At 37.7% G+C, this 15,252-nt stretch overlaps 2 protein-coding genes across 4 annotated transcripts; both read left to right on the forward strand.

Moving 5' to 3' along the window:
* The first annotated feature begins 733 nt into the window (after nt 1-733).
* LOC135627654 (probable E3 ubiquitin-protein ligase ATL44) lies at nt 734-1,629 on the forward strand. The gene has a single exon (XM_065133783.1). It carries the CDS (start codon nt 775-777, stop codon nt 1,351-1,353), a length of 579 nt encoding a protein of 192 aa, XP_064989855.1. The 5' UTR covers nt 734-774; the 3' UTR covers nt 1,354-1,629.
* Nucleotides 1,630-8,488: 6,859 nt separating this feature from the next.
* LOC135584747 (DNA polymerase delta small subunit-like) lies at nt 8,489-13,756 on the forward strand. Of its 3 annotated transcripts, none has more exons than XM_065133549.1 (14): nt 8,489-8,649; nt 8,755-8,884; nt 10,018-10,124; nt 10,226-10,352; nt 10,476-10,583; nt 10,759-10,892; nt 10,967-11,050; nt 11,241-11,309; nt 11,503-11,574; nt 11,726-11,817; nt 11,894-12,021; nt 12,199-12,300; nt 12,374-12,441; nt 13,318-13,756. In XM_065133549.1, the coding sequence occupies exons 1-14, from the start codon at nt 8,575-8,577 to the stop codon at nt 13,375-13,377; spliced, it is 1,356 nt and encodes a 451-aa protein (XP_064989621.1). In that variant the 5' UTR covers nt 8,489-8,574; the 3' UTR covers nt 13,378-13,756. The 3 variants fall into 3 exon arrangements, with proteins under 3 accessions (XP_064989621.1, XP_064989624.1, XP_064989623.1); XM_065133552.1 differs by having other exon boundaries at nt 10,780-10,892; XM_065133551.1 differs by having other exon boundaries at nt 8,490-8,649; nt 10,777-10,892.
* The last annotated feature ends 1,496 nt before the right edge of the window (nt 13,757-15,252 follow it).

The raw sequence follows: 15,252 nt of genomic DNA on the forward strand, positions 1-15,252 counted from the left end.
TGTCGACCAGTTTTGGCACCCTTTGCTCAATCTCTGGCTCCTTGTAGACAGGTGTGTGTCTGTATGAGGAAGCCGAATGCAGGATTAAAGGGATGTTTTCTGCATCCTTTTCTCAGAGTTTGGCTCCTTCCAAGGATCAGTGTTGGATACCCTACACTCTTGTGTTCTAAGTCACATACATCTTTCCCGAGAAGAAGACCAGTGTTTGGATACCCTACCAAATGCATCCTTCTCTCAGTGTCTGATTCCTTGTGAGGATTCGTGCATATGATATAACTCCAGGAGTTTGCATGGCACATACATCCTGGCTTTCTCAGCACACACAGAGAGAGAGAGAGAGAGAGAGAGAGAGGAGAGAGAGACAGAAGCTCTGGCAATCTTTTTTCTGACACAGCTTTCTAACAATTAATTGTCATAAATTCCATATAATGGATAATTTTTTATATGTATATGCACATATTAATTTAGTGACTAAGATATTTGTTTTAATATTCAAATATAATTCTCTAAAACTATAGAATTATATTTTTTTTGTGATGTGTGTCATTTGCCAATGACATTTCCGTCATTAAATAGTGGTTTTAAGGGTCTTTCCGTCCTACAAATTTTGGGTTGTACCAATGTGTGTTTCTTCCACAAAAGAAGGGGCCTTTTAGTCAATTGATATTTAATATTTTCTTATTTATTAATCTTTCTTAAACCTTTATATATTGATGCGAGAGGTCGCAAGGCTTCTCGATCCCTCCTATAACCCCTTCTCCGTTCGATGAGTCGATGCCACGGGCGGCGAGAATTCTGCAGGCGAACTCCGGCCTCTTGCCGGCGGCTGAGCCTCCGGAGCCGCTCTCGGTGGACTCTGACATGGTGGTGATCCTGGCGGCGCTGCTCTGCGCCCTGATCTGCGTCGTGGGGCTCGCCCTCGTGGCTCGCTGCGCCTGGATTCGGCGGTCGGCCGGAGCCCCGCCCGCGCCGAAGAGCAAGGGGCTCAAGAAGAAGGCGCTCAGGGCGCTGCCCAAGGTGTCGTACGACGCCGCGGCGGCGGGCGGCGGGGGGCTCGCAGACTGCCCGATCTGCCTCGCGGACTTCGTGGAGGGGGACGAGATCCGCATCCTGCCGCAGTGCGGGCACGGGTTCCACGTCGGGTGCGTCGACACGTGGCTCGTTTCCCGCTCCAGCTGCCCGTTCTGCCGCCGCGAGCTCGTATTCGCTGCCGCGGCCGCAGCCTCCCAGCCATCGCGATGCCAGACGTGCGGAGCACGCTCCGGCGACGCTGCTGCGCCCTCCGCCGCGGCGGCAGCAGAGGAATTGGCGAAGGCCAGAGAGGACGGCGATGCCAGTAGGTTCCTCACCTGAGTCCTCCTCTCTTTTCTGCACTTATTTAAGTGAAAAAGATGTAATTTTTTCCCTCTCTGTTTAGGGTTTGTGCTGGTGATGGCTTAGAACGCCATGTGTTTGTAAATTGATGCCTTAGGATTGTACAATATGTAGAAATCAAACCAAAAGATGGAAACAAGAATTCACTTTCTGAAGTGAAGCATCTTGGATAAATCTCCCCTTGTAAATGCCCATTGTAGCTAAAAGAATGTGTCTTTTAGTCCAATAAACAGAAAGAAAGAGCTCTTCTAGCCATTTGATGCCTTCTTTGAGTTTGAGTAAGAAAAGCTCTTCCTCCATTGTACATGGATGGTGGACATTTATCAAAGAATAAATGTAAAGAAAAATACACTGGAATTTTCACAATGAAGCCAACGGAGGTGGGGTTGTGTGACTATTTCCTTTCTCTTTACTTTCCTCTTTGCCTTTTGATGATTGCCTATATAAGGGGACTAAATTGAGGTGGGAGCATAGATTAGAGGAGGAGGGGGCAGTTGAAGGGGAGGCATCATTCATCAGTTGAGGAACGTGAATTCAACAAATTTGGTGCCAGTAGTAATTGCAGTAGGGCAGTTTTTGGGACCTACTTGTGGATCATTTGACTGAAATTATTGTGATTGGGTGTAGGGGGCACACTTAAAAATGCATTCTTTTTGGTTGGAGGGAGATTAGATTGAAGCCTGACCCTTAGTTATTTGTTTGGTTATATCTCATCAACTCAGTTTTGATATGCTAGTATTATATCTCTCAATCAAGGACCTTTATCTTGACATGGCAATTTTTTGGCTGCCTGTTTCTGTATTTTCTATCTATCCAATTTTCTACATTAAAATTCACATGGAGTTGTGTAACTAATTTATTGGGCTGAAGTAGCTTGAAAGAGATAAACTAGTTTGAGCCTGATCATACTCAAGGTTGTAGAAGGAAGCAATGGTATGAAAATGTCATTTTCGAATGTGATATTAACCCAGCAAAATGGGATGATCTTGCTTGTGGTTGTGGTTGTTGGATCATGAGTTAATATAATTCATGGTGTTCATCTTGTATGAGGTGAATTTGTTACTAACACCAGCCAACCAATAAAAGGTCTGACATCCAAATGTGTCTGGTTGTATGTGGAGGAATGCCAGATAATCTTGTTTGTGCCTGTGGTTGTTGGATGATGGGTTAATATAATTTGTGTGATCATCTTCTGTGAGGTGAATTTGTTACTAACACACAAGCCAACAGATAAAAGGTTTGACATCAGATACATGGGTGCAAGAGAAAGAGTCTCCTTGTTAGAGTACAGGCTTCTCTTCTTATGAAACAAAGAATTGATATTTCAATATGGTTCCAAGAGCCAAAAGATGAGGTGAAATGACTAGAACAATATTAGACAAAATTATCTGCCTGCTCGTCTATCAATTATCTAAACTTTGATATCTCAGTGACAATACCTTACAACATGTTCTTACTAATTTTTCGGATCTTATATTGGAGATACAGCAGTATTTTGAATGAATGAAATACTATTAGACTAAGATATGAACGGACTAAATGTTGGGATCAAGTGAAATCAATGTGTCGAACCTGAAAACAATATCTTGATTTTTGGATGGTAAGACATACTCTTCTAGTTATAAATAAAAAATATTCAAGTAAATAATCTCTGTTGTTTATGCTTGCTATTGTTTGTGAGTCTCTGGGCCTATTAAATACTCGAGGAAACAATACTTGTTTGGCTATTTGTCATGCAACTGGTGCTGCAAGCTTTCTTCACCAATACACTTGTTTCCATCATGCTATATTGGAGCACAAATCATCCGAATTAGTAAACTAAGGTTCAAAGCTTCATAGAAAAGCAAGAATCTATTTTCTGACCTCATCAATTCCAAGAAGGTTATATTGAAGTTTTACAATATATTCTCAGATGCAGTATGAGCAACTGGTGCAATCGAATTGGTAAGACCACATTAGAATTTATGTGGGCAACTTGGTTTATATAGACTAAGTTTAACACATTTAATGCATGGCTGATACTGGTGACAAAAGCTTTCCTTATGTGTTTTGATTATGTGTTTTGATTAGAACATGTTAGTCCTTATATTTACTCATGTCTGTTGAAATAACCCACCTTTTGCATTTGCTTGTTTGCACAGTTTGAATGAACACACAAGCTACCTTGACTCCATGAAAGCATGACAAGGCTTTATAGTGTGATAACACTAAAAGCCTGCCTGGCCGTTCCAAAGATTTTGGTTGCAACCATCCCATTCATGGTTCAACCATTCTTCTGAATTTATTGGTGGCTTGCCAAGGTGTGGAATTAAAATAAATCCACTGGATAGAAGGTCAGGTAGAAAGCATGGGATTAGGATTAATTTATAACACTGTTAGACCCATGTAATCAACCAAGCTTTCTATGGTAAGCGTCACTAGTGTCCTTGTGGCATGTGGTAATGATCAATGAGTTTTTGAAGGAAAATTTTCATATGTACCCTTGCCAAACACCAAAATATCAAATTTTTCCCTCAAAACTTTAAGATGTCATGCATAACACCCTATAGAAGGCAATGAACTTTCAAAGTGTATCTGCCATCAGAGACTATTAATGTCTATTAGAAAAGCAAGGTTAAATGAGCTAGTTAAGTTGTAACTTGGGTCAAAGATGACATTTTTCTTAAACATAATTCATTAATGTCAACCTCAATCACTCTCAGGTAACATAACCTTTCTATTTGCTTAAGTCTATGCCTTTTATCAGCAACTAGTGATCCTTCCCAATCTTAAGAAATATTTATAAAGAAAAAAATCAAAGACACATGAGAAACAAACTTTATAATTGTTAGTTTTAGGGATTTCTTATAAAAAAGAAAACGGGTAATTTTTTTCACAAAGCATCAACTGTCATAAGGTCTAAGGACCTGTCTAAAAAGAAAATGGTTAAAATTGTTCAACTATCGGGTTATACGAAAACACTAAATAACTTGTTGTGAGAAATAAATATAATATTTTAGTATTTGGTATTGATTCTTACGAATTTTTTTTGCTTGCATATATATTTATATATAATTGACTGAAGGTGAAAAAGATGAGTGCAGAAGAAAAAGTGCACTCCTTGGCATGAACTAAGTAACTCTTTTTTTTCCCAGTACAACTAAGAAATAGTTTTCTTCGAATAGGATAACTAAGAATAAGTTTGAAATGAAGGTAACAAGAGAATGCAGTGGTTAATGCGAGTAAATACTGTTTACATGATGCTTTGCGCATTACTTTTTTTCCTTGAAATATTTATCAAGATGCTTTGAAGAGAACAACATATTTGATTTTGCTTTGTATCCTGATAACTTCAAATGACTTTTCTTTCCTGTCATTAGGTATATATATCCTCAAAATGCTGGGTAAGCAGCTTTTACTGTTGTTACTTTTGTTGTCAGTTTTGTAACTCACATAACTGCAAAAGCTTATTAGATAAAGCATGAACAGTGACATGTATTCCCTTAATATTTTATCATGTTAGATTGTTAAATGAAGCTCTAGTATCTCCTTGGCTCCACCCTGCAACACCCTGCAATAGCACTCTGAGTGGTCCACATTTAGCGGTCTGCAGCTATTTAGTCCATATACTTTAATTCCTGTGGAGGGTCCTTACCTAAGTTGGCATTATGAGCTTCCTTTTTGTCTGGTCCTCCTTGTTCATCTTAATATTCGTTGGCATTATGAGCTTCCTTTTTGTCTGGTCCTCCTTGTTCATCTTAATATTCGTTACTTCATTGCCAATCCGTTGAGATATATCTTGGCAAATCCCTCTTGGTATCTTGACTGGCTCTCCAACTTTGTATATGGACATTGACAAGGGTGTAAAATGGATTCGTTGGGACTAGAAAATTAAAGTGGAAGTTAAGGACAAACTAGTACTTCTCAGTATACAGACCTTCACGGTAATCTTGCCAGAACTGCATTAGGTGACCCATAAATTCTGAGGATTTAAATTGATTTAAACACTGTTAAGAAATGGAGTGTTGCCTAGAAGAATATTATCAAAGATATGATCAGAACCAAAAACATGGGTAAGATGAGTTTTTTTTTTTAATATTCTGAAACCAAAAAACTAAGTCACTTTACTTATGATGATGCATTGCAAGTAGAGCAGCAAGAGGATAGATGAATTGTATAAGAAACAATTTTTTTATCTTTGGGTAAGATTTAAGGGCTAACTATATATTACCCAATATAATTAGACCTTCGTAGTATTTCGGTTTCTAAATTAAAAAAAATTAATATTAGAATCCATACAGAAAGGAAAGCATCTATCTCCATTTATCCTAGTGTCGTCAGTTTTACCGATGAAAGCAAGAAAATGATAGACAAAAAGATAATTTTAATGTCTCAGTTATGTTTTCGATGGTAATGGATGATGGCACTACTTTGCATCTGCATCGATGTGGATGCAATTGTCCAGTGACATCGACGCTTATGCATCTACATCGTCCTCTTTCTCCTCTCCCTTTATCTCATCTCTTGTCATCGTTCTTTTTCCTTATCCATAATAATTAATCGTGACCCCCTAGTGATATCACCATTTGCCACCACTGAAAATATAAATGGGACGTTAAAATTATTTTTTTTTCCCATCGTTTTCGTGCTTCTGTTGGTAAAATAGGTAAAATAAACGAGATAAATAGAGTTAGATGTTTTACTTTTATAACTATAGAGATTTTTATATAAATTTTTTATGTCTAAAGAGTTAAAGAGATATAATAACATAGGATAATATGTAATTAGCTCAAGATTTTATAAACTTAAATCCTTGCTCAAGTCCCTACTTTTTGTCAAACTCTAGTTGTCCTGAGAAATGTCCTTGCATGTTCTTATTGATCTCCAAATGTTCCACTGGGTGTACACCCATTATCTTGAGTTATATTATCACATTTACTGCATCATTTCATGTGCCGCAGTAATGTCATGATTTTTTAGTATAATCATACCTGATCTAGTGGCCATTTGTTCCATTAGAGCATGAGGGGAATGTTCCAATGTACCAAATCTTGTGGGGTTTGCATGCCTGACTTAGTGAACATCTTAATTCCAACCATCAAACCTCAATGCTTCAACCACTGTTGTCATGTTATTGGTGGCTTTCTCAGTGGTGGTGAGGAATAAGAATCAGAATCAAGAATACATGGTCAAACCTGTAAAGGAGTGGCCATAATCAATATTCTGCTGCTGTTATGCCAAAGCAGGCAATTAATTGAGCATATAAAGCCAAAAGGCTACTGGTCTAGGTAAATCTAACTCTCATCATCTCTCAAGTATGAGTGGGGAAGGTGAGAGCTGAGAATGGAATAACAGAACACTCAAGTTTAGGCTTTGACCATCATCATCTCCTGTATGACAGCTGAGTATATAATATACATGGCAGCTTAATCGCAAAGCTAGCATATTATATACATACAATGTTGCTGCTTGTCTCCTAGTCTTAGCTGTGACCAACTTTCTGCATTAAACCATCCTCTCCAAGATTAATATTCACTTCCCTTAATGAATTCTCCCTAAAGACTTAGTGGGTTGGTGAGTTGCCTTGATGTCCAGTCCCACCTTCCCAACTCCTTGAGACATCCATATCTTGTCCTCTGCTTGACCTCCTCCTCATCTTGCCTCCTCTAGGGATGTCCTTCACTATCTTGTTGGCATCTCTTTTATGTGTCATTTGATTAGTCTTCCTTGTTCTTCTGTAATAACTTGAAGTTAGCATCTGTTCTGGTCATCCTGATGTATGACTTGAGGAGGATGAAGAATTTTTTTTTTCTTTTGCTTAATCAATCTTCAAATATATGTTGGGGGTTACGATTTTGTTGTTGTTGTTGTTGACTCTTCAAATATGTGCATTATCTATTAATGGGTTTATGATCAGTAACAGGCATTCAGCCTCTGAAAGATTGACCTCAAAATTGCATGAAGGAGAAGTCTGCAACAATGAGAGCTACAAGACCATCTTAAACTGATGTTTGCCTACAGAAACAGACTCATCATCTGTGAGTTCTACAGCAAGCAAGAGGAGACAACAGTAAGCCACAAAGATCAAGTTAAATGGTACATCAGTTCATGAGCAAAGATCAAGTTCAGCTGTCTGTGTACTGAACTTGAGAAGTCAAACGCATGGCCAAAAAGTTCCACTTATAGAACAGAGAATACAGTAGTCCACATTCTCTCAGATTTCAGCCCCCGTCTTACTCTCGAGGAACAAGGAACTGAAACAGGATTCCTATTAGAACATTCTCTCAGATCAAGCACTCAATGAAACATATCCTGTCACACAACAAGATAATTGGCCATGATGATCTGAGAGGAGCGAACTGTTGTGCATTCATGGTGAACAGTAACATGAAAATTTCTAGTGTCCTTAGACTATAATCGTGATGGGTTAGTAATTATCTCTTTTAATTAATGATCATTAGTATTTTATTTTTTTTATTTTTAAAAATTATATTAAAAATTTTTATTTATGAAAGTAAAATATTGAAATCTTTATCAAAGGTCAAAAAGATAGTTTTATAAGATTAAAAATTAAAAGAAAAAATAATTTGGTTGAAGTAACGGGTCAAATATTTCGCTTTCGTAAGTATAAAAATTAGGGATAATTAATTACAATGGATAATATGTTTCACTTTCATATTTTATATGTATTTTACAATATTCATATGATTTGAGGATGAATTTGGTGATGAGATTTATTTTAATGGTGTATCATGACCGTTTATCTCTACCATCGGTGGTGATGAGATGGATTTGATGATAGATCACGACCGTTTATCTGGTCTGAAGGCCGATCGAAGCCGTTAGATTTATTTTAATGCCATATTTATTGTTTCATTATGATCTGATGATCGATACTAATCATTCATTAGTTTTCAAGGACAAATGCACAATACAATTCTGATCGTTCAGCAATCATAGATGCCGATCTCGACCGTTCATTTTTCAACTCAGCGGATCGGGTACGAGTCGGGAAGTCCCAACCCGGTAACGTCAGAGTGATGATCGTGTCGCTTGGGCCCAGCTTATTCATTCCACGCGTCGATCGACTACAAACAGATCACAGTGTATTGTGATTTTGATCATCGAGTCGATCCGCTTCCCTCCGCCCATAGCAAGTAAAGGGGGCGGGAGTGGCGCTCGCAATTCTGAAACCCTTCCCCTTTCCTTCGTTTTCCCGCCATGAAAGTAGACGTCGAGATGGGCGGAGGAAGCCCGAAGCTCTTGGAGAGGAAGCAAGCCGTCTACAGGAATCTGGTATTCTCGGATCCCTACGTCTCCCGTGTCTTCTGATCCTTGTGTGGAACTTTGGCGATTTTTCCCTTTTTTTTTCCTTTTTGATCTCTTGGGGTTTGATCGCAGGATGAGAGGTATGAGATCCACTGTGAGACGTACAAGGGACAGCAGTACAGCCACATCTACTTTACTCGGCTACACTACATGAGGAATCTCCTTTATTCGCTCGTCCCTAAGTGGAAGCCCAACCTCCCTGGTGAGTAGTCCATACAGCTCTCTGATGACTTGCTGCGTGTGGAAGTTTAGGTTTTGTTTTGAAATCCCTTTACTTATATCTCGATATCATGTTGTTGATATTAGATAGCGGATTTAGCTTGGTTGTCCTGTCATTCTTTTTGAATGGAGGTGACTGTTTATTGGATCATGCAAGTTCCAAATTATGTTATGCACATATTGAGGCACTAAGATGAAGAAATGGAAAATGCTTCACTAGGTATTTTTCAATATGTAAGTTTTCTGATTGGTCTGGTCAAGCTTGATCACATTCCAATCATCTTTAAGGTTCTTGTTGTAAAATTGTGTTTTTTGAATTAGAAAAAGTTTCTCCAGGTTATCTCTCTGAGTGCATTTTAAAAGACAAATAATCTGAGTGCCTGCTACACAGAAAAAAATTCAGTTAGTTCACAGGAAAAATGGGCTTAATGGAAAAAGTTGTATTCTTTCTGCTATATATTGGCACTTGGAAGAACTCAGACCTTCCTCACACTACCTATCTAAGGGTATATATTTGGTTTCAGTTAAAATATTTGATATAGTGATATCACTACAAATAAATGATGTATGAAAAAGGAAATTCAGCACTGCTATTCATTCCTCTCTTGAGAAACCTGATGTGATTGTCTAGTTCAGACTAGTCAAGGGCCATAATTAGTAGTTCAAATTAGAGACCTCATTGTAGCGGTTGCTGTATAAATCAAATATTCAAATACTCTGAATCCACTTAAAAGCCTAGGAGAAAAGAACAGAGTATGACTAAATTGTGTTTTTAGTTTGTTTGGTGTCATTAGGTAGATGAATGCCCGCTTCAAGGCCTTTCACATATTCATTGAAACATTCCTCATGTCACAAATTGCCTCTGCAAACATGAGATATATAGAAAGAGTAAGGTTCTACCATATGTGCCTTATGGATCTCTTAGGGTGGTCAGATGTGAAGCTATCATACTGGCTGCTAGGTGACTTCAGGATAATATGGTTGTAAAATTACCTTACTGATATACTTTTATAAGTATTTGCTAGGATGTATTCGTTACAAATCTGAAATTATTGTCTAATCACTTTGTGCAGATTTTTTTTTCAGTCTCAGCCTTTGCTTTTCTTTTCTTTGCAGTTAATACAGTTTTGGGGCTTGAAGAAGAGAAAGAATGCATCATCGTGGGCACAATATACAAGCACATGAAACTCAAGCCTTCTATTCTCGATGAATACTCTAAGGAGGTGAAATTACATCAGCGATACCATTTTGGTTGAAAACCGTAATAAATGCCTATTTGTACTCTTGGAGTATACTTCCCTTTTGACCTTTTTTGTGTATTCAGAGATCTAAAGTTCCTCTGGTGAAGCCTCATAACTTTGTGCACCCTGATGATCATCTTATTTTGGAAGATGAAAGTGGAAGGGTTAAACTAGCTGGAAGTTTGCTCGATCCTTCAGCTTTTGTAACAGGTTCCACATTAAATAGCTTATTATTTAAGGTTTTATATAGATCTTATGGTGTAAGAAAATTCTTTGTAATGTATGTATAGAAACGATTTCCCTTATTCATGTAAGGTGTTCCCTTTCTGGCAGGAATTGTAGATGCCCTACATGGAAAGGAAACTAGTGAAGGCAAGTTTTTTGTTCTTGATATGCTGGAAGCTGGTCTACCCCCACAGATTGAGCAGCCACCTAGCTCGAGTATTGTACCATTTGACCTTTTCTCAACACTGTAAATGATGAGTATCTGAACTAATATTTATGTGATGTCTTTGTTGGGAATGCAATTATACTCACTGACAAGTTAGAAAGTAAAGCTTTAGCCTTAAAGGTCACAGTTCTGTTTGACTTGTGTACTTCTTTTCTGATGTCTTAGATCTCAATTTTGCTGCAGCAGAAGACAAATATGTTGTCTTTGTGTCAGGATTGAGTATTGGGAGCAGCACTTTCAATCCTCTTCAGTTCCAACTTCTTGTTGACCATATCACTGGGCATTTAGGTGATGAAAATGTATGCTCGACCTATGTATTATATATTTTCCTGAAATCAGTATATGGAATAACTTATGAAATATTATACAACAGGAACAAACCTTTGCATCTCAAATAGTTCATTTTATAATTGCTGGGAATTCTGTACAAATTCTACAGGGACTTCTTAACGGTCAGGTAGTGCACAAAATCTTCATACCTATATATATATATATATATATATATATATATATATATATATATATATATACTTTTGAGGATATGGTATTTCATTTAACTTTTATCTTTCTATAACCTGGTGCATGAGATTCTTTTGTGAGGTTTCTGATGATTTTTAGCTTGCCTCTTGCGAGCATTTTGGTATCAGACAATTGCTCCGAGGGATCAGTCTACCTTAACTGAACCAATTAAGGAGCTCGATATTTTATTAAATCAGGTATGGATTCTTAAAATATGAAGTTACCAATCCATTTCCTAGAGGAGCATTTTAAGATCACCTTTCAGAACAGAAATTTTGTCATAGTGTAGAATCTTATTGGAATTTGTAATTCATCTTTTTTCTTGTCATGGTCTAGAGAGTTTAAACGAAAACATTGTCTTCGTCTGACTTACCTATTATGTGTTTGCAGCTTGCAGCAGCTATGCCTGTTGATATAATGCCAGGACCTAGTGATCCAGCAAACTTTTCCTTGCCTCAGCAGGTCTATCTACTTTTCCATTTTGGTGAAAGCAAACATCTTGTGTTAACATTCACCGATATATATTATTGTCTTTGTGGGTGTGGATAGAAAAATATGCATTGTTATGTATTAATTACTTGGTTCACGTATTGATTTATGTTATTTTAATCAGCCCTTAAACAGATGTTTATTTCCTGGAGCATCTGCCTATAATACATTTATTTCATGCACTAATCCTCATCAATTTGAGCTGGATGATATTCAGTAAGCAGCGAGAATCTCTTGTAGTCAACTATGTCCATGTGCAAACCAGGAGCCTAACAGTGGTGGTGATGTACAGGTTCCTGGGAACATCTGGACAAAATATAGATGATCTTTTCAAGTATTCGGAGGCAAAAAACAAGCTTGAATTTATGGAGAGGACATTAAGATGGAGACACCTGGTACCAACAGCTCCAAACACCCTTGGTAATATTACTCTAGCAAATCCCTTTTTTTAATTACCCAAGTGGAACTGGACATGCTTGCAACCTTGAATGAGAAGTTAGCCATTTATTTCGTCTGCTGAAGACTGATAACAGTTATAATTTCATCTGCTACTCAATTCTAATGATTCTGTTAGTCTTCCCATGTTTTTGAATGTAGGATGTTATCCCTTCACCGATAAAGACCCTTTCCTCATTGAGAGCTGTCCACATGTTTATTTTGTTGGTAATCAAGATAAGTATGAAACCACGTTATTACGAGGTAATTTCATCAAGTCTTTTTCATGTTAGGTTTCTGTCTCTGGATTGATACAAACTATTCTGCTTCCATGCAGGGTCTGACAACCAATCTGTGAGGCTTATCTGCATTCCAAAATTTTGTGAGACTGGAGTTGCTGTCATGGTATGTTCCTGTGTGCTGGTCCATGGCTTCAAAATTTCTCATGTCAACTGAGATTCAAAAACCTGTTTAGTATGTGAAAGAGAATCATAATTTTTTTTTTCCTTTTGCCAAAATGGTTATATGTTGAGAAGACTAATTTAAAACATCACTAATGGCGATATTTAGAGTATTATTACTTGCATGTTTTAATGCTTAGGTTGTCTGGCACTTTACTGTTTAATAACTATGCTAATATTTTAGGGCCCGTTCCCACAAACCATGTGCACAGTTCTCACTGCACCCAATCTTTTTTTCAAACTATACATAAGACTAAAGTTCTTAGTTGGGCTTTCAGTAACAAAAAGGTTGTCATAGGACTTTATTACAAAATATGGAGATAAACAAAACCAAAATTCAAAAGTCTCCTTTGTTGCATATTGGTTCTAATGGTTCTAGTGATTTTGGGATGAACAAAACCAAAATTCAAAAGACTTGTGAAATCCACATATACCAACAGTTGACTCATGCTTCATTCTACTCCAGTTGGGGGTTATGTTCATCCCAAAATCACTTTTAACATAATGATGCATATAAATAAAATCTTGAGAAGGCAGTCAAGGTGCACATGCCACTCAATTTTTAGCCTAGTTGACTCATTCCTAACACCATAAAAATCAACTAACCCTAGGTTGCAGCATCAGCGTCCTAAAAGGTTCTTCGATTCCAATTTGCCATCAACTGAATGAATGAGATTTCATGTATTCCTCTTTGTTAGGTCCATCTCTGCTGCAACACTTTTTTAATTGATTGATGTGCTTTACTCTTTGATCGCTATATGCATCCAGTATTTTCATTGGTATCCTTTCATCTGTTTAACTTTTTTTGTTTTGCATACAGCTAAATCTGAGGAATCTTGAATGTCATTCTCTCAGTTTCTCAACAGGCTTGAATGTGTAATCTATTCTGGCACATACAATATGACAAAGAACTGGTTGTCTTCCATCATCTTGCTGATTGATTAATTATAACTGGTGGTTAATTGTAATGCTTGTCCTTCTCGTGTAACAAAAAACGTCGAAAGCTTGTACCAGGTTTTGGCTTCCAGCAACCCAGTTTCATATTGTTCTTCTAACTTATGCCAGGCCAACCTTCTTTCGTTAGTGTGGCAACAAAGTGCAACAAGTCATTTGTCTTCTGCATGCTGTGATCAGCGCCTGAAATGTATTTTTTATATTTCTGATGATACTGTGGAACCGACATTTATCATCTATGTAACAGTATATGTTGGAAGGCTAATGTTGGACGGCTAAGGTTAATTATATATTATTTTTTATAATTAGATCTCTTTAGTATTTTGATCTTTAATCTTAAAAAATTTATGTTAAATTTTTTATGGTTATGAAAGTAAAAAATTTAATCTTATTATTACAATATCGTTGGTTTTATTAGCGAAAGATATGATAGTAGGTGTAAAATTAGTTTAAAAATAATGAGTAAAAAAATAATTTTAATATTTTAATTTTTTATATTTTAATTAAAATTTCTTAGTTGACTTTTGTGATGGCGGTGGACGATGGTGTAGTTGAGGTTCTTTAGATATTCACTATGTTGGTGTATTATGAGGTTAAGAGGTTGAAGGTGAGGAAGGGGGTGCTCGAGTGTACAAATGTTCCTTAGCGAGTTCGAGGATGATGAGGAGCTCTATCTCTTTTGTTGTAGTCATAATTTTTTTTTGGATTGCATTGATGTCTGACTCACCTCTCACATAACTTGACCTATTTATCACGTTAACCTCACCAAGCAAGACAATGATAACAAACTTAGCTTACTATCTGTAGTCACCCTTGCTACAAACATAATGGGTCTTCAGCTGAAAATTGTTGCCCAGGATCATGTCACCGTTGTTGTGGACCCACAATGAGTGGCGATCGATGAAGTTCCTACAGTCTCATTCAATCGAACATTCCGAGGTCCAATGGACGGAGGATGTAGATTGGTACACCCTTTGCTTATCAATCTCCTTTCTCTTCCTCCTCTAGCACTGCTCTGCATCTGCATCGACGGGAGGAACATTTGTGTCAACACTGCTAAGATTGTTGGAGCTTCGTTGGTCACCTACCTCTTACTTCCAATCTATGCCAATTCCGTGGCTACGCCCTTTTACTCATTTTCTACTATGGGTCCATTATGATGGCAACATGATCTTGTGGTGAGGCAGCGGTTTCGAGCAAAAGATCCGTTGCATCTATAGTAGGAGTGGCTACAGGTAGTAAGTCAGAGATTGTCATTGGCGACTTGCTCAACGAGGTTGGCATGACAGACGAGACAAATTATGTGAGAGGCAAGCTAGGCGTCAATGTAATCAAGTGAAATATATGACTGCAACAAGGGAAGAGGTGGAGCTCATTGTCGTCCTCGAACTCGCTGAGACACATCATACACTCAAGCACTCTCTTCACTACCTTCAGCCCCTTAACCTCATAGTACGCCAACACGAGAAATGTCTCGATGATTTCAAGGCTCATGCCCTGTTGTTACCGAGAATGGGCTACGCCGCCCCATGGTGCCACCGTCCGTTATCATCATAATAGTCAATTATAATTTTTTAATTATAATATAATTAAAAAAATATAACTCAGATATTAAAATTAAAATTATGATTTTTTACATCTCATCTCAGGGTGTCATGGTTTTCGCAGATCCTACGGCAGCAGGAAAAGCAGATCCTGCTTCTCTGCTGAGTTGTTGGTTTCACCGTAAGCCCACCTTCCTAAGATCATTTGATTCTCTCTCCGTTCCTTTCTGTAACATCTACTACAACTTGTACTCCCT

This window comes from Musa acuminata, chromosome BXJ2-11 (genome assembly GCF_036884655.1).
Source record: "Musa acuminata AAA Group cultivar baxijiao chromosome BXJ2-11, Cavendish_Baxijiao_AAA, whole genome shotgun sequence".
NCBI lineage: Eukaryota > Viridiplantae > Streptophyta > Magnoliopsida > Zingiberales > Musaceae > Musa > Musa acuminata.